Here is a 24,146-nt window from a genome sequence, read left to right as displayed (position 1 = left end):
GTTGTTTTTTTTGTTGTTTTTTTTGTTTTTTTTCTGGGAATCTAATGTCATATAATTATTATTATTCATGAATTATCAGGTACACAGCCGAAAAAGAGTGAAAAAATGAGTAAAAATAAACTACCAGGCATGTAAACAGATTTGCATATGTCAAGGTGTGCATCCTCTGTTTACCTTCTCATCATCATCATCATCATCATCATAGCAAGCAGTTTCATCGGACCAGTCTCACGCTCCACTCTCTGAAGCTTTACAGTCGTCTGTCTCTGGAGACAGAGGCGGAGAGGGAAAAGATGGAGAATGTCGAGGAAAGAGAGCTGGTGGGTGGAAGGAAAGAGGAGGGAAGGATGTATAAGGGGGAAAAAAATGGGAGCTCCATGTTGGGAGGAAGCACCAGAAGCCTAATTTAGTGAAAGATGAAAATGTACTAAAAACAGGAAAAGTCCAAGACAAATATAAGAAGCATGTGACAGCACAACCCAGCAGATGTATTTACTCCTTCAGGATAATCATGGAGGACACATAAGGGATGGATTGGTTTATAAAGGAGCACAACTGTACATTTTCCCTCATGAAGAACTATTTTAAAATGTGACAGCAAGTGGCCCGGTCAGATGACTGAGCTGGAAGCAGGGAATACAATTCAATCAGCAAGCAGTGAAACAAGGAACCACCTGGATTTCACTAAACAAACTGGTAAAAATAAACACTCCCAATGAGAAATATGATGATAATTAACATATTTTAGCTTGTAGTAACCCTTTAAGCCTTAGCTTTAATACCTACAATAACTAGTGTTTTTGGAATTTCTTGTGTGTACATCTCAAGTGTATATTCCCTTTGTATTTAGTAGAATTATATTAAAACTGTATTGCTGGGGCCACACAATGTTCCAAACCGTAATTATTTCTCCAAGGAGAAAAATACTCAGTTAAAGCTTTGTGATGTATTTGTGCTACACAGATGTAGAAAATGGGAAGGACTCTTTTAATTTGGTTTTACTTCAGTGATTTTGTTGGAAAAACACCTGAGCTGCAGGTTTCCTGTAAGATGTGATAGTTTCAAATGCAACAGAAAATGATTTTATTTGATTCACAAATGTCAAAGAATACAGTGTCAAAGTGCTATTTACATATGTATAATATATATTGACCCAAAACATTAAACTTTCTAGCATTGCATCATCTAATGAACCAACAAAATATATATAATTTTTGGTTTAGATCTTTAGATCACCATTCAGAGCCAAAAAAGATTCCTGTCACTTTGCTAATCAGTTGCTGCATCACAAGTTTCCACTGATAGTTTTCAGTTCTTTTGATTTTGTCTCACCTTAAAATCTGGAGCTAAGAGTGGAAACACTCTTACATTATTGACTAGTAAATGTAAGAGTGTTTTCACTCTTACAATGTTTGAGCAGCGGAGCAGTGGAGTCTTTTATTGGGACTAAACATCTGCGTAGCCCAGAGACAACAGCTTATTAGCGAGGCTAATGGGGTGGAAAAAGCCTTCAGTTTGACAGGAAACATGCATACTGGACTCTAGAGCATTTAAAAAGGATCTTTTTCTCTGATGAGCCGTGACTTAGCCTGTTTGACATTTAATGAGTGCATCATGAAAATGCAAATGGCAGAAAAAGTGAGGCTGCCATCAAACAGAGTGTTTGCTAGAGAAGCCTGTGGAGGCAGTGTGGTGATATGGGGTTGGGTAGGTTGGACAGGTCAATGTTAATAAATGTTATCTTTCCAAAATTGTTCTATCAGCTTATTACGATGCTTCTCTATCACGTAAAACGATGAAGGAGAGTTTCTAAATGTCTCACTACGACTGAGCGAGATGCAGCACCCTCTGTACCTTGTCGCATTCTCCTTCTGTTGTGTTGTTAAAAAAAAGAGAACAGAGACAAAAGCCAGAGCGGTAACACGTTTACCCCCTACTGAATTATATATTCCCCTGGTTGATGTGAACACCTGCTTCTGCAGAAACCAACTGAGACTACTTTGCCTATTAAAGCCAATTAGCATGGGAGCAACGCGTGAAAACTCAGGAGCTGCTTACGAGGTAATTCGTGTGGGATGCAGTTGACAGCAAACTCTCAGTGGAAACAAACTGGGCTCTTGACAACAATTGCACACAAGGGAGACGTTTTTACAGAGTTTAAACATCTCAGCTCTTCCGTCAACAGTTTTCCATTTTGTGCGGTGTGTGAATGCAGACATTTTGGAAACATTGGAGGTAAAATAAGACATTAATGTGTGTAACCACACCACTCACTCATTGATCTGTGAAGAAAGACATGCTATTTGTGGCTGATCATTTAAGACAGAAAAAATAAGCAAACCTACACAGAAAAATTAGGCTGCATCACTGTTGCTAGGGAAAATGAGTTCACCTAAATAGTTTGGATTTGTTTAAATATCACAGCCTGACAGCTGACAGCTCTGTTTTAGCAAGAAGTGAAGCTAAGCTGGTGCACAGAAAGATGCCGGGTATGAGCTGGCTTCGCTATAATGCTCATGTTTAGTGCATAATACCATTGTGGGTGGGCATCACAAGATATTAAATATGACAAAAGTTGCACAGCGGTTTGTATATTTGTATGCATAAGACAAAACAGTGTATTTTATTTACAAAATGTTAATGTTTTCACTATCTGGTCTTCTATCTCAGTCTAAAGCATGCTGATTTGCATTAAAACATGGATGAGTGGTAGTGCAGTTTGTGCGCGTCAGTGATCCGGACTGCATTGTTTATCAGCCTTTATTGTTGCTCTGCTTCAGCAAAGCAGAAAAGATGGAGGCTTATTTAATTACACCGTTTCTGTGTAAGTTGGCATGACTAAATGTATTATTGTTTGCAGTCTTCCAATTAATCTCGCAGCACACTGAAATGCCTCCCACATCTGGAAACTGTGTGGGCAGCTTCTGAAGCAGAACAAATGAAATAGCGAGGCACTTTACTCTTAGGCGCAGTGAGAGGCGTGAACGCAACACCAGAGTCGACGCGCTTCTGTTCATTGACTGGGGCGAGCACTAGGACGGACGTGGACGTCTGACACGTCTGAATGCAAAGACATTTCCTGAGGAAGCTTCAAAACACTGCGTTTCATCTCTTTTATATGTTCACGTAACTAAATTCAGCATGTGTGTGTGTGTGCATTTGTTTGTATTACCTTGTGGGGACCATTTTCTTGACACATGCTGCGTTGTGGGGACCGAAGCCTGGTCCCCACAAGGGGAAGCGCTGTTTTTGGGTCAGGGGTTAGATTTAGGACTAAAGGGGTAAGGTTTAGGCTGTAGAAACAAATGGAAGTCAATGGAAAGTCCCCACAAAGATAGCCACGCAAATGTGTGTGTGCTTGTGTGTAGGTGTGTGTGTGCGTATGTGTGTGGACTGTTGGTGAGAAAACCTGCAGTAGATGTGGAACTGACAGCATGAAATTATGATCAGCAACAAACAGAAGGGTGTAAGTTTGATTTCACCAAAAGCAATCTCTGCTTTTATTGATCATCTGTCAGACTGACAGCCTAAGGAACGCCTAAGAGGAAAAAATCAACAAATCCTGTAAAAACTATTTGTAAACACTCACAGCAACATTTTTTTTTTTTAACTCAGCAGCGTCTTCTATAATGATTATCAGAGGAGGGGGGAGTACCAAGTTATTTACTTTCATTTTATATGCATCAAAAGTATAGAATAAAAGAAAGCTGCCCCTTTTTGTTAAGGTCGTATTAATGAAAAATGCATCCAAACACCACCAGCAGTAAATATATGGGGCCTTGAACATTGTGTAGGATTATCTGCTGCAAATTTATGGGGTTTTTTTTTATAATTTTTTTGATAAACCAAAACAAAGAGGTGAAGTGTATTACTGACAAGTAGGAAACAAATTATGGTGTTTTAGCAGAATAAAGATATATAATTTTGATTTTGATATGTACCATTTTACTCTGGTACATATAAATAAACTCTAGTGCAACCATGTGCCTTCAGAAGTAATCTGCTGACAGTAAAACTATTCGTTGTTCTCTATTAAAGCCAAAAACATGGAAGAAGGTGCCCTGATCAGATGATGCCAAGATATATATTTTTGGCCAACACCCAAACCAGTATTTAACCGTGAACACAACACAGTGGTGACAGCATCATACTGTGGGGACGAGTTTCTTCAGCAGAGACTGTAAACCTGGTCAAAGTTGATGGGAAGACGCATGAAGCTGAATACATGGCAGTTCTTGAAGAAAACTTGTTTCAACACTGGAAAAGACTTTGATCTCGGGGACAACCACCAGGATGACTATTAAAACATAGCCAGAAAGTTTAAGATTAAGGTATTTGTTACAAATGGCCCAGTCAAAGTCCAAATCTAAATCAAATTAAGAATCTGTAGTAAAACTTGAAAGCTTTATGGGGAAGAATATTCAAATTTAAGGTGGCTTGAGAAGGAACTGACTTGGGAGAACGAGGAGCTGAATATGGTTACATTTTCATATTTTTATTTGTAAAAACAAAACATTTTGACAATCATTTATTATTTTCCTTCTACTTCACCATTACGTTCTACTTTGTGTTAGTCTTTAACATAAAATCCCAACAAATGGATTGAAGTTTAGCTGCCATCACTAACAACATAGCTCGATGGATTCAGAGATGTTGCCATGGAGATCATGAACAAAAACTTTTTTTCTGGTGGATGTAGCTGTAAAAAAATCCAACCTGTCTTCCCATTATTGAACATAAGCAGGATAAATAAGTGGTGTTGATGTTTTATACTCGGCTAATGGCTCTGACTCCAAGCACACCGCATTCTGTGCCTCTTCACTCAGACAATTTGGACATCTGCACCAATCCTCCACAAAAAAGCTAACCACCATCCTCTGTACATCATCGAAGGCCATTCTTATCATCATCCAAACCTTAAAAACACTTCATCTCAGTGCAGGGAGCCAAGATTTACATGAGTTTTCCCGGAGCAAGACTTAAAGAGATTGCTCTGAGATGATGACTGGCATGTTGCACGTGTTACAAAATCCTCACTGGACTGAGACTTTTTGTCATTTATTCTCCCTAATAGAAAACCACAGGTTATTGCCCTGAGGCAACACTCAGGCTGCCCAGGCTTACAATTTATGAGCACAAAGTGAAATCAAACAGAATGTCTACGGGGATCCAATTGTTTTTTAACACACTACTGGGGACTGAATTACCACTTTGTGTTGGAGTAGAGGAAATAAAGCGAGGTGGGAAATAAGTGAGTGAGGGACTGAAAGGAGGAGATTTATGTTGAACCTAATCTCCAATGGCATTATTGTTCTCTCAATTAATTCATTGAAAGGCCAAAGATATATTTTTTTCGTCCACATATCTAAAACAAAAATCAAGTTTTCAAATTTTACCTGGAGAGCCAATGAAGTGATAAAAGCAACACAGCATTGAGCTGTGTGAAGCTGACACCCCACCCACGTCAAAAACTTCAGCAAATAGTCTGAATGGTTAGTGCTCCGTTTGTGCAGGTTTGTGCCGTTAAAATTTTCGTTTGTGCAGTTTTGGTTTCTGAGATATTAAAAATTATTTTTTAGGTCATCCAGAGTTCACCATCCCCCCATATCGCTCCAAAACAAACCAAAGTGGGCTACTTCGTTAGTGCTCCGTTTGTGCAGGTTTGTGCAGTTAAAACTGTCGTTTGTGCACCTTCCGTCTTTGAGATATTAAAAGTTATAATTTTGCCGATGACGTCACCATCACCCCATCTTGCTCCAAAACAAACCGAAGTGGGCTACTTCGTTTAAATTCTTCAGATTTTCAGCTGTTGTACAATATGTACCTTCTTTTGTTTTGAACTTCAATAAAGATTTAGAACAAGAAGAAATTTGTCTAATTTCAAGAAATGTTTTAAGATATGCTAGTTGCTTGAGCAAAGTTTTTGCAGAGTAAACTGGAAGTGCGTCACTGGTTCAACAAAGTTCATCCAAGTAATGTACTTAATATTTAGTAAATATATTTTAAATGCAACAATTTTCATTTCATCCTGTTTGACATTAAATGTCCGGTTTACTCTGCAAAAACTTTGCTCAAGCAACTAGCATATTAGCTATGGATTTTTTTATTATTATTTTTACCCGTTTGCTGCATAATCAGCAGAAAGTAAGTCAACAATGTAAATATAATTGTTCAGACCACCTCCGAAACCAAAGCACAGTTGAACAGGTTATACACATTACGTTAGGGTCATGGCTGCATGTCCTTTATTTCAATTATTCTGGAGAGACCGCTATATTCGTGAGAAAACATTGCATTCTTGTTGGTTCTGCAGGAGGCTCCACTTCTGCTTTTCAATGTACGGTTGTATAATTGCTGATCTGTTTCCAGGCATTTTCATGTAAGCGTTGAGTTGGGGCGCAGCTCATTCTGAAAGCTCTAAATTGGCCTGCCCAGATTGAAATCTCATTATCAAAGAATGATATTGGGCAAAAAACATGCAATGAACAGGTTTTGTTTTGTTTTGCCCAAAGATCTATCCTAATCTGTTTAAGGAAGCATAATAGGTCACCTCTAAGAGTTTAGCAGGTGACCTATTATGGATCAACAGTTAAAACCACAAACAGCTCATCCTCAATTTAACCAGCAAAAAGAAGCTACCCTCCACAAACTCCAGCACTGCACTCATCCATGATGGGAAATAAATGGACATCATTTATGCCAGCAGCAATATAATTGCTGCTCTTTTTCCATTTGACTTCGCCAAAAGATAGTGAGAATATGGCTAAGGAGATGAGTCATGTGATAAAAAAGACAGTAGGTTATCATTCTGACAGATGATCTGAAAGAATGAAAAGGCAGAAGGGAAATGTGCTCATGTAGGGAAACCAGATCAAGAAAACATGCACATACAGGAAGCAGCGATTATTAACTCCACCAGCTCAGCTGCTGTTAAAAGTTTTCTGAAATGAAATCTACTTTTGTTCATTCTGACTCTTTGAGTTAAAAAAAAAAAAAAAACTCAACACTCTAGCCTCTGGCAAAATATATTTTTGCTGCCAACTATCTCTGTGAGTCAAGATCTTTGTTAGAACCTGCACCCTTTAAATTGTCCACTGGTCAAGATATTACAAAAGTGCTGGCTTCAGCCAATTTCTGTGATAAATGACCCGTCATCATTTAGGCTGATTAAGCTCCTTGTATGTGTGGCAGTCAGGTGTGCGTCCACAGGGATTTCTTCAGCTTCTTGTTATTTTTCTTCCTCACCTCGTCTCCGAGCCTTCTCAAAGGTGAGGGGAAAATGTGCTGCAGGATAATTGAAGCTGTTTTGCAAGAGCTTATTGGAGATTGTATTTGCGCTCAACAATGCTTGTTGGGGCCAGAAATTGGAAAGAAATAGGATTTATAGCACTAACCCGTCTCGTTACCTGCTTTACGCTGTCAGCTGTCACTGCAGGCCCAGGATAATGCAATATGCAGTACCCAGAGGGCAAGTGTACAGTTTGATTGTGGATCCTCCAAAGGTTGGTGCAGTGTGTGACTGACAGACATCTGCACTGTCTGCAGTTCTCTCTCAGCCAAGTCAAATTGTACGAATCGCTGACAGTAGGGAGATACAGTCAATTATTGTGGGTACGAATAGGACAGAGTTCCTAAACCTGCCTCACTACCAGTTTGTGGAATGAAGAGTACAGTTTTCAAGTCCTTTATGAAAACAGTCTACCTTATAGAGGTGATTAGGATTAAAACAATCTGTTATTGTCTAGCACCAACAACTATTCAAAGTAACTTAAATCACATATTATCCATCCTGAGGCTTGGTTTGAACTTTAGGAAGTTTAAGCAACTCAACGTGTGCATTACAAAGCTGCTAATGAATGTAAACAATTAGCTTTGTAGCTCCACCTCATCAAACCATCCAACAATGTAGGGAACCCAGAAGAAGAAAGGACTGTACGCCACCAAACTGCAGTAAAAGATGTGGCAGCGCTGGTTGGAGAAAGACAGGGCAGGATGGTAGTTTGTCAGGTTGTAGCTTGAATTGATAGAACATCACAATATACTGCATTTAAAAAAAAGGCGTTAAATTCTTAAGAGAAAACTTTTAAGTTATTTAAAAATAGTTTCTGATATCTTCCTTTCTGAGAGAAAGAATAAAAAGGGATATTTGCTCACCCTCCCCACTAGTCCACAAATCCACTAGGAAAATGTAATGACATTAAAGAGAAAACATTGAAACTGCACGACAAAAGAAAACCGCAAGACACCAAAAAATGAACCTTGAGGCCAATTTTGAAAGACAGTTTTGCACCAAATATCTATTACTTTAGCCTTAAGACATGCTTCAGAGCAGCCATTTTCACAGCTGCTTTTAACTGGCCATTATTTGTCTCACTGAATGAGACAGGGAAGAACTGTAGAAATTGGGTTCAGTGCAATGATCGCACTGAACCCAGTGCGATCATTGCATTTACTTTCACCAGTGGGGAAAAAAGAAGTTAAAAACCTGGAACAGAATGATAAAAAAGAAGAGAAGGAAGAAATCATGCTGGCAAGTCACATCGTATTCATGTCACACTGTGACCGTCTAAACGTTTGTGCAAATATGTGTGTTGTCCTCAGAGCAACAGAAAAAGACTCGGTGAAGCTGCTGGTTGAGTCTGGTAAAAGAACGTCGTTTCTCAACAGAAGCTGAAAGGCCACTCACAGAGGAAGAGGTCATGACTGCAAAAACACAGAAATTTGTTTTTGACAGGAAAAAATTACCAAAAAATTTAAATATTTAACATAAAAACAGTGATGACAAATATTTAACCCCTTCAAGTCAATATTTCGTAAATGTAGCTTTGGCAGATACCCCAGCTGTGGACAGATCTAAATCAGGCTGCACATCTGGATGCAGAAGCTCCATTCTTCCTGCTAAGCTGTTCAAGCTGCATAGAGATCAGCTGTGAACAGAATCTTTGAAGTCTGTGGGATTGAGTTCTGGGCTTTGATTAGGCCACTCCAGAACATCAACCTTGTTGTCTCCAAACCATTTCTCTGTAGCTTTAGATGAACGCTTCAGGATGTTTTCTTACTTGTGAGACTACCAGTACCACTTGGCTGGTCCTCTGTTGAATTAGGTCAGTCATTTTAAAAGGAGAGAATATTTATGCAATCACTTTTATTTAAAATACATGTAGTTTAACTTTATTATGTTGCAGAAATCAACTTCCACTTTGATATTAGAGGGGTTTTTTAATTTTCGTTGGTCAAAAAATAAAAATTTTGTTGCTCATGACTGATTTGTAAAAGCAATAAAAAAGTTCAAACAACCAAGGTGGTGGACACTTTTTAAAGGTTCTGTAGCTTTAGTAAACCTAAAAGACCCTTTACCAGCGGTAAAGGGTAACTTTGCTTACTCAAAGTTGCAAACCCAATTTTGAGTAAACAGAATAAAATGATTCATTTAAGTTATTTTTGTTTGTTGTTGAGAATATAAATGTGAACAATGCATAAAAGTGAAATTTTCCTTTACCAAATGCTGCTTTACATATTCTCCTACATAAAGGAGAATATGTAGCTAGCACAGGTTGTTTCTGTGTAATTTTCATTTCAAAAATAAATAAAAAAGCAGTATTTGTTTCTTTTTGCAGCGCTACCAAACCCATATCAACCCAAAAAAAAAAAGAAGTTTGTGTTACCTTTAAAAATGAGAACATTTTCCTTCCTAAATTAAACTGAAATAGCACATATTTTATGAGTCTCTAACATATCAGTGCAGTTCATTTATTATAAACCTTTGAGTGAAAAGAGGTTGATACTTTTAGAGTTGTCCACTTTGACCGGTAATCAAAGAAAAATCGAAATACAAGTCGTAAACATTTCATTTAAATCACAGACCTGGTCATTCAAATTGTTGCATCCAGGATGTCCAAAGGATCATCTGAACTCTACCAAGTTCATGATTTTTATCAACTGCTGATAGTTTTACCCCAAATATTTTAGCTATAAGATATCAAGTAAGGTGATGTAACTTCAGTTCCATTGCTTCTTAATTAAATCAAGAGAAACTGGAATACAAACCAAACAGGTAAAAGTCCATCACCATTTATTTCTCATGGGTGCAAAAATTAAATCTGAACCAGTTTAAAGTCCTCATGATTTCACTTAAAACTTGATAGTGTTTAAGTACAAAGCCAACTTTGCCAGTGAGATGTCAAAGCACTTTTGGATTGCACTGTTAGTTTACAATAAGCTCCTCATACACACCGTGATCGAGATACGAAGGTGTAAAGAGCGCAAATGAAAAAGGGGGTGAATTAAATAAAATAAAAAATAAAAAAAAGAAAGAAAGATACATGTGGCTTTTTGTTTTTCATGGCAGTAATTTATGTATCTGGAGCTGAAAACACTCAAATGATCTCTATGAGAGGTTTTGTGTGTGTAACCTGCTGGAGAACTGTGCAAAGATTTTAAACCGCCCCTAATTTCTGTAAATTATTAAAAACTATGGTAATAAAGTCAACATAGTCAAAAGAAAAAGACCTGGAGAACTTGGAAGCAACGTATAAGGAGATTAGAGGTGATTTAAATGCTGAGCACAGGACAACGCAAACATGCTCTGAGAACGGAAACAAAACGTGATCATTCACATGCTGTCTAATGAGGAACCTTCGTGTGTGAGTGTGTGTGCTCACCCTCTACAACGACATCTGACGCGTGTTTTGTTTTGTTTTGTTTTGTTGGGTTTTTTTTTTGCATGTGTGAACATTTGTGGACTCCCATGCACTTTCTCATAAGCAACACAAACAATGCAGGCACTGAAACAGAGAGCTGATAGTAACAGATTTTTGTTCTTTTCTCAGCTTGTATTTAAAAACAGCCAAGTGTGACTTGTGGTCTTTTTCGGTGAAACATCGTGTGAGACTCCATGTTGTGTTTTTCCTGCCGCGGCTCATTCCCAACAGGCTCGTGTTCACCTTAGTGAGGCGCCGACTCAGACATTGTTGCTGCTGTAACAATCAACTTATTAGCATAATTAAAGCATATATTTCGTTTGCAAGTCCTTCCTTTGAAGCAGTCATAATTCTGTTTCGTTTTTTACTATTTTTTTCTTTTTTTTTTTTATTATTTCTGCAGTGTGAAGTTTATTGCGGGGGTTGCCGTGTCATATGGAGGTGGAGGGGAGTAGTAAGAGTCAAAGAGTCTGCTGCTGTTTCACACGTGGAGGAGTCGGCCAGATAAGCAGAGGCAAGGTAGAGCAGTTTGGTTGTTTGTCGCACGGCTGCTGGGGGTAGCCGATGCATCTATCATCTGGCGTAGTGCTTGATGTAATCTTGAACCTTATTTCGAAAATCCTCCTGAATGGAAAAGAGGGGGGTGGGGGGGACAAGTGGGAAGGATAAGATGAGCGTTATGGAGGACAAAACACTATTGAGATGCTTTTTATTGCCGTATGTGCAACTCTAAAATACAATGAAAAAAACTACTGATGACCTTTAAAATCCTTCACATTGACCTCAAGGCAACCTATTTTGATTTTGTGCGAAGCACAAACAGAAGTAGCACATAACTGAAATGTGAAAGGAAAGCAAGACCAGGTCATTTTTTTTACAAACACAAGTAAATAAATTGCTACTTTGTCTTCTACTTCTCAATCATTTACTGCTTTTTATTAGTTTCTCATAGAACATTCATTAATGTCCGTGGTTCTAATGTGAAACCATGCTATAAGATTTGTTTTTGACAAAATGGTCAGTGGGTATGAACACTTAAAAGACATTGTTTATGGCAGCACATAAACAGTAAGCTACTGGATATCCATAAGCAAAGCAAAAGCAACCACATGTACTATTCCCAGGATAACCAGAGGTGATGTGACTCATAATGAAGTCACAAATTAGTCATATGTATATAAATATATCCTTCTTCAGTGTCACCATACATTTAGTGAGTCATATTTCTTCAGTGGGAAGACGTTAAGACTGTGCAGAAAAGCATCTTTTCAAAGAAAAAAACCCATAAAAAAAACAGCTCACTTAGGGTACATGACATTTTTCTGCAGCAGTAAATTAAATATGCATTAGTTCTGTGGACATTTTTACTCACTTTCTCCACATTTCCCAAAATCTAAAACTAAATATGTCTTTCCTGAATCAGAATGTATGACTTATGTGACCTTTGTTTGTTCTTTGGCTGGGCTACAGACTGCCTAAAGCATAAAATAACATATTTATGATCCTACTGCCATCCAGGGATTCAACAGAACTAAACCAAGTAATCCCCAGGGAAGGTGAAAGGGTGAGTCTTGTTTTCCTTCATGGGGTCAGTCTCAGACTCTGATGACCAGGGACTGAATAACATGAAGTAGGACTCCTATGTCAAGATGAAGAAAATGCCAACCACTTTGATGAGTCAAGACAATTGATAATAATGGTTTGTTTCGTAATTAAATTGAGTGACGCAAACAGCAGTCAGTCTGCTGATGAAGTAAGTAAGTACATCAGGCAGTTTAATATAAAAACACAGTTTGCTGCTTTTCACACTACTGATCAATGACTGCACACACACACCTGCAGCACTAACCACATCATTAAGTTTGGATGACGTGGATGTGGTGGACCTCATCACCAACAAACAACGATGAAACCGACTACAGGTGAGCCAACTGCTCCAATGGTGTGAGGACAACAATCTCTCGCTCACTATCAGGACAACCAAAGGGATTATTGTCAACTTCTTCACAACATCCTGTTGACCTGGTGCTATGGAGACAATGAGCAAAACCACATCATTGGCCAAGAGAGATCAAACATACCTAGAGTGAAGGCTGTCATTTACTATGTCCAAAGTACCGAAATCGTCTGTCACTGACATAGAGCAGTGATGAAAGATGTGACACCTGGCTCTGGTCAAACTATTTCAACATTGGTCTCAGTGTTGGTCACATTCGCCCAGTGTTGTGAGGTGAAATGGTGTGAGACTGATCAGAAGTTTTTGAAGAGTTTTATATGGAAATGTGCTTGGACAACAATGTTGATATTTCCCTTCAGCTAGTCTGTTTCCACTATGTGGATTTTGAAATGAATACTTTTAAGGAACATTTATCTGACGTGGTGATGAATTATGTACATTTGTACTAGGGATGCACAATAAACTGGCATCAACATAGGTATCAGCCAATATTAGTCATTTTTTAATATATTGGTATTGGTCCAATAAATGAAACAGGGTTGATATGAACACCCATTTTTTTTTTGCTTTTTTTTTTTTTTTCCACAAACTGTCAAAACTGTAGTGAAACATACATAGTATTGGTAAATATTGGTTAACAGCCATAACAGCAAAATTAATATTGGATATCAATATCGGCCTGAATTTCTGTCTTGGTGCATCCCCAATTTCTACAGTTCTTCCCTGAATAACTACTATAATAATTTAATCTATTTATCAGGTTGTGAGGAAGCTGAGCATTAACCTTCTTCCTCTGATCACTGCATTGAGATTTTAATCTTATTCTTGCTTTGATTCTATCTTTTTATAGACAGAATTTATATATTTAAATAGAGAGAAAAACTGTATTATGATCTTTGTATGCTTTGCATAAATGGTGAGCTGACAAAGGGAATGATGATTAATATCTGCGATGTGTCTTCTTAGCTGCTGTTCAGAGTTGAAGGTCGCTGTCACAGCATCCCTGAGCCTCAGCTGCCTGTATAGACAGCTCAATTATTTTTTGTTGTTGTCCCATTTGAGTTACTGTACGCCCTGTAAAATCACAGTTTTTCAAGGTGACATATTGCATACTCTGTAGTAATTTTGTAAGTATAGCAGTACTTCAGTTTTTCTGGTTTTTATTAAACACCGTCATTGAACGGATAAAACTGTGACAGAGCAGAATTCACGCTAGCAGCAGAATTTTCCTTGGTCAGATTCCTGCCAATCATGTTTACCATCTCTTTCTAACTCACTCTCTTTTAACTTCATCATACCTTTTTGATATGTATTTCATCTTTTCAACCATGCATACAATCCCACCATTGTATCAGTCTGTTTCTATAGTTCTTTTGACCAATACCTCCCGGGTAAATCTGCTTTAAAGGGAGCTCTTTGCATGACCGCTTTGCCTTGTTCTGTTTTGACATTTTGCTGCCTATCTCTCCTCACACAACAGCTTGCTGTGTTTTCTAGAGACTTTATTGGCTTTGGTTGCTTGTGTCTACATCCCTTCAGCCAAATATTTGGTGAAAGCTCACAGAGAATGCCTTGCAGTCCGTGCGCACGTCATCCTGGATTTGGATCAAAGACCAGAGACTGTTAATTTGAACTACAACAGCTCTCTTGTTAAAGTGCAGCCTTTTATGCAGAACATACAAAAACGGACAAAGCCAAACTAAACTGTTCATTCAGCTGAAGGCAACAGATAAGAAAGAAACTACTCTAAATGGGATCACTGGGCAAGCACGATCAAAGCACAGACATGGTTTAGGGAAGTTAATTAACTTCAACAACAGCCATGACCTTGTGTTAACCTTAAATATGACCCATGCAATTTCATATTTGATAGTATTTTTGGTCACTTTCTCTACATCTCATTGAAAAACGAGTGAATCTGGGGTTTGAATGTTGTGTTTACAATTAACCGTTTTAAGCAAATTAATTATTTAAATTCATTGTAGAAGCAGAAAAGTCTCACCATAAACACCAAGGATAAAATTACAACTTAAGATACTGTGGACTTATCAAACGTAGCTTACCTTGATCCAAAGAAATGTGCAACAAGGTACAATTTTTTGTTTTAAATGTACATAATGTGCATTATGTACATTATACATTCAAGACAACAGACTATTTACAATAACTGAAAATAAAACCATGCAAAAAAGTGCGAATAACAGCAGAAATATTACTTGAAATTAGAGAAACTGCTAATACCAGCCGGGATGTAAACACATATTAAGTTTGTTATAGATTGTAACAGCCACGGAGAGGAAGGATCTCCTATAATGCTCCTTTGTGCACCCAGGATGCAGCAGTCTGTCACTGAAGGAGTCCACCAGTCCAGCAAAACTTCATGCTTGCCGTGGGAGACATTTACAGAATCCTTCTGTCTCCCACTATCTGTACTGGGTTGACTGGGCATCTACTTCCAGTGTGGGCCTTCCCAGTCAGCTAATCTAATCGTTTCATCTCAGCTGTAGAAAAGCTACTAACAGATATCACCATAGAATTTGGCAGATGGCAAATTGCCTTCTTTCTCAAAACGCTTCTTTCCTTAACCTTTTTATATTTTGTCAATATGGGATGAGATGTTTCACATAACCACAGTGCAACACAATTTTCTTCATTTACATGTCTAATACGCCTTTTCTGCATTATTAGTAACTCATCTTTATTTTATATGAGAGAGATTTACCTTGGGGCACAAAAAGATCCACTTAAAATGCAGAAAGTTTCCCTAAAGACTCGCATTTCTTCAGAGGGTTTTAGTGCCTGACCTTCTGATGTAGAAACACTGGAATAAAACAATATATGATTGAGATATTCCACCCCCTGATGGTTTCAAGGTTGGACTAGCAGCACAAAGTCTTTTTGATACAGTATTGTGTAGTTTACATCAGACAGTAGTTTTGCTATTTCACAGTCAATTTCAAGTTTAAACTATTTTCATGGTATAATGGAAAAGTTGTAGCTAACTTTAAAAGAGATTAAATGTGGTTAATCGTATAGTATTTAAGTTTGACTTAAGTCGCTGTTGTGGTAAAAAAAAAAAAAAGAAACAGAAAGAGCTTCAAAAATAAGAAGAAAACAGTGATTTTTCTTTTAGACTGTTTTTGCAGCAGATCGCATCTTTTACCACTAGCAAGAACGAGAATTTCCTCTGAACAGCATCCAAAACCAGAGGGAATAATTTTCAAAATATGCAACGCCTCAACAAAAGACAATTAGGAACAAAAGCCTATTAAAAAACCCCAAATTAGAACAAACCTAATAGAACTACTCCAACATGGTGCCACAGTGAGAAGCTCCTGCATCACAATGTTGATTCATGGCAATAATAGGATTACCGGCAGCTATCTGCCTGGAAAAGTTTTCAATACCTGAATTTAAAAGCAAATTATTATTTTTGTAAAGACGTCACACTCATATTTTGGTGCTATGCAGCATCAGCCTATCAGTCTCTTCTAACCCTCCCTTCTTGTCATCTTTTATACTCGTTATTTCCATTTACTCATCCATCACCCCAGGGCTCTTGGCCATTAAATCACTGCTATTTCTCTGTGCTAATGTTGCTCTCCAACAGGATTTTTCACATTCAAGTGTGCAGCACTGACATCAATGCATCAGTTCCAGTAGTGAGTTAGTCAAGCAGGCAGCGCTGGGCTTCAGAGCGGTCACTGGGGTACGAGTGAGGAAGCGAGAACGTGAGCCTAAACATGTCGGCAAGGGGGAAGAGCAACATATGGAGTTAAAAATGATATGTGGAAACATGGATGTAAACGCTGGACGCCTGCCAGTGACAAAAGATGTCAGCTATTTATGAATCTATCCACAGAGGAGACACATTTCTGCAGAGTATGCTCTTCTACATTTTTTTAATATTTCAAAACTGCGAGAGGAATGTGATTATTATACTTAATGTCTATGTGACTCAGTAAGGTTTTAAAAAAAATGCTAGTGGTGAACTGACTCAGAAGAAACCTGCTGTAAGCAACTGAATCTTTTTGTTCTCCGAGTTTGTAAAGAAAAAAAAAACATCAAATAAAACCCCTGAAGTACCATAAAGTGCATGAATTGATATAACTAAGACTGACAACAATAAAATCCAGGAAGTCAGCTGCAAGTCTGCAAGATGTTTTAAGATATTATTTCCTTACAGTGAACAAAAAAGGAAATCTTTTTGTTTGTTTTTGTTTGTTTTTTTTTACTTTGGCTGAAATGGAGTAGAAAAACACAAGCAGGCATCACTTTATGCATGCTTCAAAACAGAAAAATACTACATTACACTATGTTTCTCAATTCAGAATATTTTAATATCACACCAGTCATTATGCTGCCAATAATTAATTCTACTCCTGCACAAAACTAAGTAAAAACTTCATTTAATTTGATATTAAAAACACAAATACAGTTAGATTTCTTTTGCACACTGAGTATTCTACATTTGGTTTTATGAATACTCACCCTTAAAAACATTATGCAAAAAAACAAATGATGTACATGTCTCCTGCATAAAATAAATCCACATGAACTGATTGTCAGTTTCTTAAAGGAGTGGGCCACTACTCCCAGGAATAGACAAAAACCTAGCTGAATTAAGGAAAAAGCAATCGGTGCAATACAAAGAAACAGGTATATACGTATCAGCCTTTGTTTGTAATATACAAATATTTGCTTTATAGTTGGTTAAAGTAACTTTCACTGATGCAGTTCAAACTTGTGTTGCTGGACAAGCCCTATTTGACTCTTACAGCTAACGACGCAGAGTGTGCATTATTCCTTCATTATCAGATCTAAGTGGGAGATCTGGTACGCGTACTGGCTAATTAGCTGCTAATGACAATCTAATGACATAAACTGATTCACAGAGGAAGTTGGCTTTGAATATTATCTGTAGAAATACAAAAGTCATGAAAAAGTCAAATCTGGAATGAGGACTGCAGGTTGTCCTTCAGTTCAGGGGTCAGTGATCTGCTTTAACACCCAGTTTAAATAAATCTTTAATATAAAAATTAGTTCTACAAAAATGCTATGTTAATGATACAGATTCCCTGAAAATCAACTTTCAAAAGTGTTTGTAATGTTTTAAAATGTGAAAGAAAGGCTTCAGTCGATTTGAAAAAAAAAAAAAAAAGTGTCGTTTCATTCCTGGCTTTCTCAGCTACAAAAAGGACATCACGTCCCAACTTTAACAATCCTTTAAATGACTTCCTGTACTTCTGGGAAACTGCTTACACCTCATGTACATCAGAGATGTTGGCTCTGCAACACTTTGTGAACTCAGTTGTAAACCTTTATTTATGACAGACGTCAAGACACAATCAGATTAAGCAACTTTTTTCTTCTCCGTTATGAGGGGAAACTGTTTGCAAGGTGAGCCGACAGCAACGAAAAGTGAAAATGTCAAACATCATGCTTGACTTTGACACAATTAGGACTCCATACATGCATTTTTTAGTTCAGGTAACAAAGTAGTACAATGAAAAACATTGTCCTAAACTGACATTTACATGCCCACAAACTAAAGCATCAAAGCAAAAGTGGGAGAAAACAAAGAGATGATCTAATTATAACATCACACAAATTCAATTAGAACGATCAGTGAAATAACCCATTTAATGTCATCACATAAGCAACACATTCGCCTTTGCTTTGTTTCAAAGTTTCTTTCAGAGGAAAAGTGGTTGATGCACTAACAAAACTTTCTTTTCTCTGGACCATTTCACTAACAGCAGATTGTTATGCTCATCCAGAATTATGTACAGGTTTTCAAAATGCATGAGGCAGATCACAGACATTTGGAGGAAAATTAAACCTTATGAATGCAAACACTCGCTTTCCAAATGAGAATAAAGCTCAACTAGAGCCCCCAAGATGCTACATTTACCTGAAGCAGACACAACAATCAAGAGTGACTTAAAGGCAGAATATAACTTACAAAATGGTGGATTTGAGCTTTTTTTTCACATTTGGATTCATACTAGAATATTTTTTTATACAAAAAACACATTTTTCATTACACTTATTACTGAAAAGCAGTGAATCAAAAATTTAATTAGAACATCTGTCCAGGGTTTTTGAAAACTAACAACTAACTTGTGATAGCAAGAATTTTAGTTAATTTCACATTATTCAGTCATATTTGGGGCAGAATTATGAAACTCTGGGCTTCAAAATTAGAAAGAAGCTGAACAAAACAATGCTCCAAATGTGGTTCAATTGACTGCAGACGTCTAAGCTTTTCCCAGCTGAATTTATAAACACTGTTTGCAGTTCAGTTTATAAAAAGTGTCCGCTGTTTTATTAATGATTGTTCTTAATTATAAATCCTTCTTGAAATGTTGCACCCTACTCCTCCAGCACTATTAATCGGGTGGCCACAAATACTAACTGTAGTCTAAGGCAGCCTTTACAAATTTGACAGGGAATAATAATGTGTCTGCTTGCATTTTTAAAAAGAAAAATATGTTGATTTTTGTAGATAAACAGTCTGCAAGCACCGCAAAGTCTAAGGGAACCTCAGAATAAAACCGAGTAAGGTTTTAATAATTAATGGAGGAGAGCAGTTTGGTGACAGATTTTTTTTATAGAACCAGTTAGGAACTGGTTCTGCACTAGCTCTGATCTGACACTGAAATCATTTCTATTAATCAGACTGATTTATGCATAATGAAACCAAATATTTATCCTTTCAACACAATTACGTCAGAGAAATGTATTAGACCTCAGGATAAAAGTTGCCCAGTGATAAATAATATCTGATAATGTGTAAATGCAAGGGCTGAACACACCAAAGAGTTTTATTCACTGCCACCATATGTAAAATACAAAGAGAGTCATTAGGTGACCAGTTCAAATGACTGTATTTGAAGGCGATATCAAACAGTGGCTATTATGATGTACATTTGCGACTTTTTCAGGTTTTCTTTTAAACTTAAATACAGTATTGAGTGAAATAACAATAACAAATTCATGTTTGTTTTTTAACTGAACAGATAACTATTGGTATAAGAAACAGCCATTTTTGTACCAGCTGAATAAATGCATTCTAATAAAATGCTGCGGTTTTCTCAAGTAAAGGTGAAAACAGCAGAATGCATTCAAGCGCTTTTCACACATCTTCAACAGGGGTGCCAATTATTGTGGAGGGTGCTGTGTCTGCAGAAAACAAAAGCAATAATAAGATCTGTTGTTATGCTGCAGTTGGGTTTAGACCTCTCAAACACACATTACCCCATGAAACTGCAGGAGAGAAAAAAGTGAGAGAGCACACAAATCTAACTAAAGACTCAATTATCTGTGAAATATGTTAAAACTAAGTCTGGTTTACCTGCAGACACATATTTGAGCATTTGACTTGCCCCCACAGTGCAGAAACAGTCTTATCAGTGGTTTGTCAAAGACAGATCATTTGTAATGTACTTTCATAGGATAGAATAATCCACTGAAACTTGGCCAGATGTTGTTGAGTTACAAAGAGTTAAAGACTGCATACCCAATAAGTGAGCTCTGTTTTTGTTTACACACTGAGACAAAGAGGATCAATGTGTTCTACCTTTGGTACCCTAATGAGGGTCTACACAGGCCCACAGAGTTTTGAGCTGGCAGGAGGAAAGCTGATGAGGGGAACAGAGCTCCAATCAGGATGGAGTAAATGGATTGTGTGTCAGCGTGCTTGACATGACTAAATCTTGATGAAAAGCTAAGCCACACGAGATAACTGATGAGGGTAGAGACCAGGAGAGGTGGTCTCAGCAAACGATCGGTATAATTAGTGGAAATGTGCAGATTTTATCAGGAAAGGAGAAAGTGAACTGTGGTGCTGAGGCAGTTACAGATTCTCCAAGGTGTTACACTTGAACAGAAGGTGAACAGATGCTCCATATCAAAGCAAAAAGCTTCTCCAATCCTTGTGTTGCAAGTACCAATGTGTACTTTTCATTAGGGTGAGGATAGTATGAGACTTCTTCACCTGTTTCAGGTTTTACGGCCATTTTTGTATAAATGTTATATCTATAGGTATTGATAAGCTCTGCCTGTACCATTGTTCACTTCTACTTGATTTATGTTGTTAAAATAGGACTAGCAAGATCAGCTAAGCAACAAAGTTACACACTTGTATAATGGTGTTGGGTGCTTGAATGTCAGAGACCAACCTCCAGCCGGTTATTTCTTTTGAAAGGTGTAGAAAATGTCTCTAAGCACAACCTTACTACGGTACTTTTAGACACTGGATAATTGACCGGAACGTAAAAGATAAATGGGTGTAGTGATTGACTCAGATCTGAACCTTCAGAGACACAGAAGACAATTAAAAATCAATTAAAATCAGCCTTCTGATTATATAGATTATCTTTAGGGCTAAAGGACTAATATCCCAACTAGATCTAGAGAAACTCATACATGCGTTTATGTTTAGTCACACTGAATACTGCAACATTGTCTTCACAGGTTTGCTTTTGTTAGTTTCTAAATTGTTGAAAGGCTTAGCAACAAAAGACATTAAAGATCTGTTCTGGGGATGCAGGATCTCCTTTTAGGCCAAGTCCATGCTGTCTGTCACCAAATTTTAGCTTAAAATCTGGCCAATCAGAACAATCAGAAGAGTTATTACAAACACCTGGCAAATACGTCCTTTAAACACAGACAGCAAACACAATTTTCCTCTGAGAGCAAACAGATGGGAGGAGAATAGGAGGCAAATGGGTCTGCAAATAAATGGAAATGCCCACAATCAGAGCTATACGCTCTCAATCCATAAATGTGCTGTTGAGACTGCTTAACACCTTCCTCTGGGTCTTTGGGAGTAATGTGATGCCATTGTATTTGCATCACTTAAATTTTGTGCTTTCTAGTCTTTATGTATTACAGAGTGGATACCACAAATGCCATTTATAGCTATCAATGTGCAATTAGTGGTTTTGTGACAGACATATATTATTAAGATTATCTAATAAAATATAATCAAATGAACGGTTTGAATTTTTCAAAATGTTCCATTTAAGATGATGCTACTGCAAGAAAACACTCCTTTACAGAAACGAATTGATGTGTTGAAGCTGGAGGGCAAATCAACTGCAGGCAGAAAATATACAACTTATAAAATAATGTCTTTTTAGTTTGCTGTTGACAGCATATATAATATAGTGGTCAATTTTTAGGCAGTGTAGGTGTCAAAAGAGGAAGAAAAATCCACTTTTATTAAAATCGGAGATACCCAAAGAAAATACTTCCACAGCAATAAATAAATAAATAAATAAATAAATAAATAAATAAATAAATAAATAAATAAACAAACAAATAAATAAATGAATAAATAAATAAATAAATAAATATCTTAGTCTTAGATTCTGGGTGCCAGGAAACCAGATGGCAATCTGTCTGTTGAAATGCCCTATTTATTTAAATACTGGGCTAAGGTAATTGGTAAAAAGGACTTCAAATGTCAGTGTGTTTGCTTTTTAAAGTGCTCTTACAAAGCATCAAACAGAAATGTTTGCAAGGACAAACATAGTCTTCTCTCTGTCTGGCCTTGATTTAGTTTTAAAATAGACTAAAAATGTCCGGGATATTGAGAAATAGGAATTTATATATTTATTATAGTACTCAAACTAGTTGTCAGAAACTGAAGTCGGTAACAAACTGCACACTACATTCAGCCTCAGAGAGTGCTACCTTTCAGCCACTTTAACCGGTAATGTATTCAGAGAGCAGCCAGAGGAGTAGCACCACTTTAAAAACTCCAACACACAAAAGCAAATCCATCTACATATAAAAGAATTCACACACACACACACACACACACACACACACACACACACCTCCCACACCTCTATCCGCTCACTCCTGAAGTTGATTATGGCACACTGTGACTCAGCGGGAGGGGGGTCATGGTTGAACAACTTCATGTTTTCAGCTGTTGTGACTTCATAGAAGAGCAACAGGACGGTGAAGTAGCTCTAAATATGCTGAAAATAGATTTACGTAATGCATTAAAAGAGGTTTGTTTTTAACGCTTCCATCGATCATCTTCAGATGAGCTCAGTTGTCGTAACGCCGGTAGCTTCTGCTAACAGAACAGACTTCAGATGTTTACACAAGACTTAGTCCAACACTGCATCTTTTCTGCTGCGTCACAGCACATCAGACTCTGGTGGAAACAGAGAACGGAAATAGAAATGTAAGGTGCTGAGACACCATCCAGCAGGAGGCAGAGCACTGCAAAGCGTGTGGTGTCTGCTTCACTGCAGACCATCACTGAAGTCATATGTAAGCCCCTAATGAACCTCCTGCTGTAGCAACCTGGTCCACCGACCAGCACCATTAGTATTACTGATAACATGCAGAGAACTGGGATTTTAGAACTGAACTGTGAGCATGAACCACATGTTTACTAGTTCTTATGTTGCATAAAATGGACAAATCCAGCATGATAACATCCAACACTGACAAATACTTGTCTGAGAGTAACCTAATGTTTTATCAATGTAAAAATAATCTTTTAACTTGAAGGGTCCAGAAGGTTTGAAAAAAGTATGGATATTTTGACCCCATTTGATCTGGTTGTTTCATATCTGACAAAGTCTAAATCTACAAAATTGTGAAGATGCAAAAATAACCTCATTATTCCTCTGATCAGTAGTAAAGAAATTAGCCGCTATGGTTAATAATAAAGCAAGTACAGTAAAAAAACATAACACTTCATTCATGTGCTAAAAAAATTGTGTTAATTAAAAAGATTTTGTTGACAAGGACAGCCAAAAACTAGTCAGAAACTATAGCATACTATTGCAGTTCATCATCAAAGACAAAATTATGCAAATTTCTAAAAAGAAATATGGCTTTAGCATCAGCGGCAATATAATGAAATGAAATAAAGTTTAGAATTGTAGGTAACTTTTGCCCTTCATTTCTTGGCTACATTAGCCAAGCTTCGTTAAGGTTTATGACTATTTATCTGTGTAAACTCTCTTCACTTACACCTTCAGCTGTTGCCTGACTCAGTAGAGTCAGGCAACAGCTTGACTCTACTGTTGTAGAGTCAAGCAACAGAGTCTGACTGTGGAAAACAGGAGCTCAGATCTTAACACTGACAGTGCAAAAATCCCACCTGTTGTTTTTTTAAAGCCATTTGAACTGTGAATTTATGGTTACAGACTTTACAATATTATTTTTACAATTGCCACATGACAAATCCTGGCTCCCTCAGTAACAAACAAACAAACTGGGATTTATTTTTGATTGTGTAAGAATAACGATCTCATAAATGTAAGATAGTAAGTAGGTCTTTTTGGATGATATGACATTACCCCATAAAACCTTCATAACCTTTGAACCTTTTTCTCACAACAAACTTCTTTTTATTGGTCTCATGAAAACTGAAATTAAAAACTAAGTCCACAGTTGTAAATTGGAAAGAATAGCAATCATGCTTTTCACATTTTTTCCAAGTAAACTAGTGA

General features: G+C 37.3%; 1 protein-coding gene across 2 annotated transcripts in view; it reads right to left on the bottom strand.

Moving 5' to 3' along the window:
• Positions 1–10,055: 10,055 nt before the first annotated feature.
• Positions 10,056–24,146, bottom strand: part of ube2f (ubiquitin-conjugating enzyme E2F (putative)) — a 39,858-nt gene continuing 25,767 nt past the window's right edge. For both annotated transcript variants that reach the window (XM_007574468.2, XM_016662014.1), the window contains one exon: positions 10,056–11,324. In XM_007574468.2, the coding sequence (XP_007574530.1) occupies positions 11,274–11,324 (51 nt within the window). In that variant the 3' untranslated portion in view covers positions 10,056–11,273. The remainder of the gene's footprint in view (positions 11,325–24,146) is intronic.

This window comes from Poecilia formosa, unplaced genomic scaffold (assembly GCF_000485575.1).
Source record: "Poecilia formosa unplaced genomic scaffold, Poecilia_formosa-5.1.2 Scaffold353, whole genome shotgun sequence".
Taxonomy (NCBI): Eukaryota; Metazoa; Chordata; class Actinopteri; order Cyprinodontiformes; family Poeciliidae; genus Poecilia; species Poecilia formosa.
This window is presented reverse-complemented; position numbering and strand designations above follow the sequence as displayed.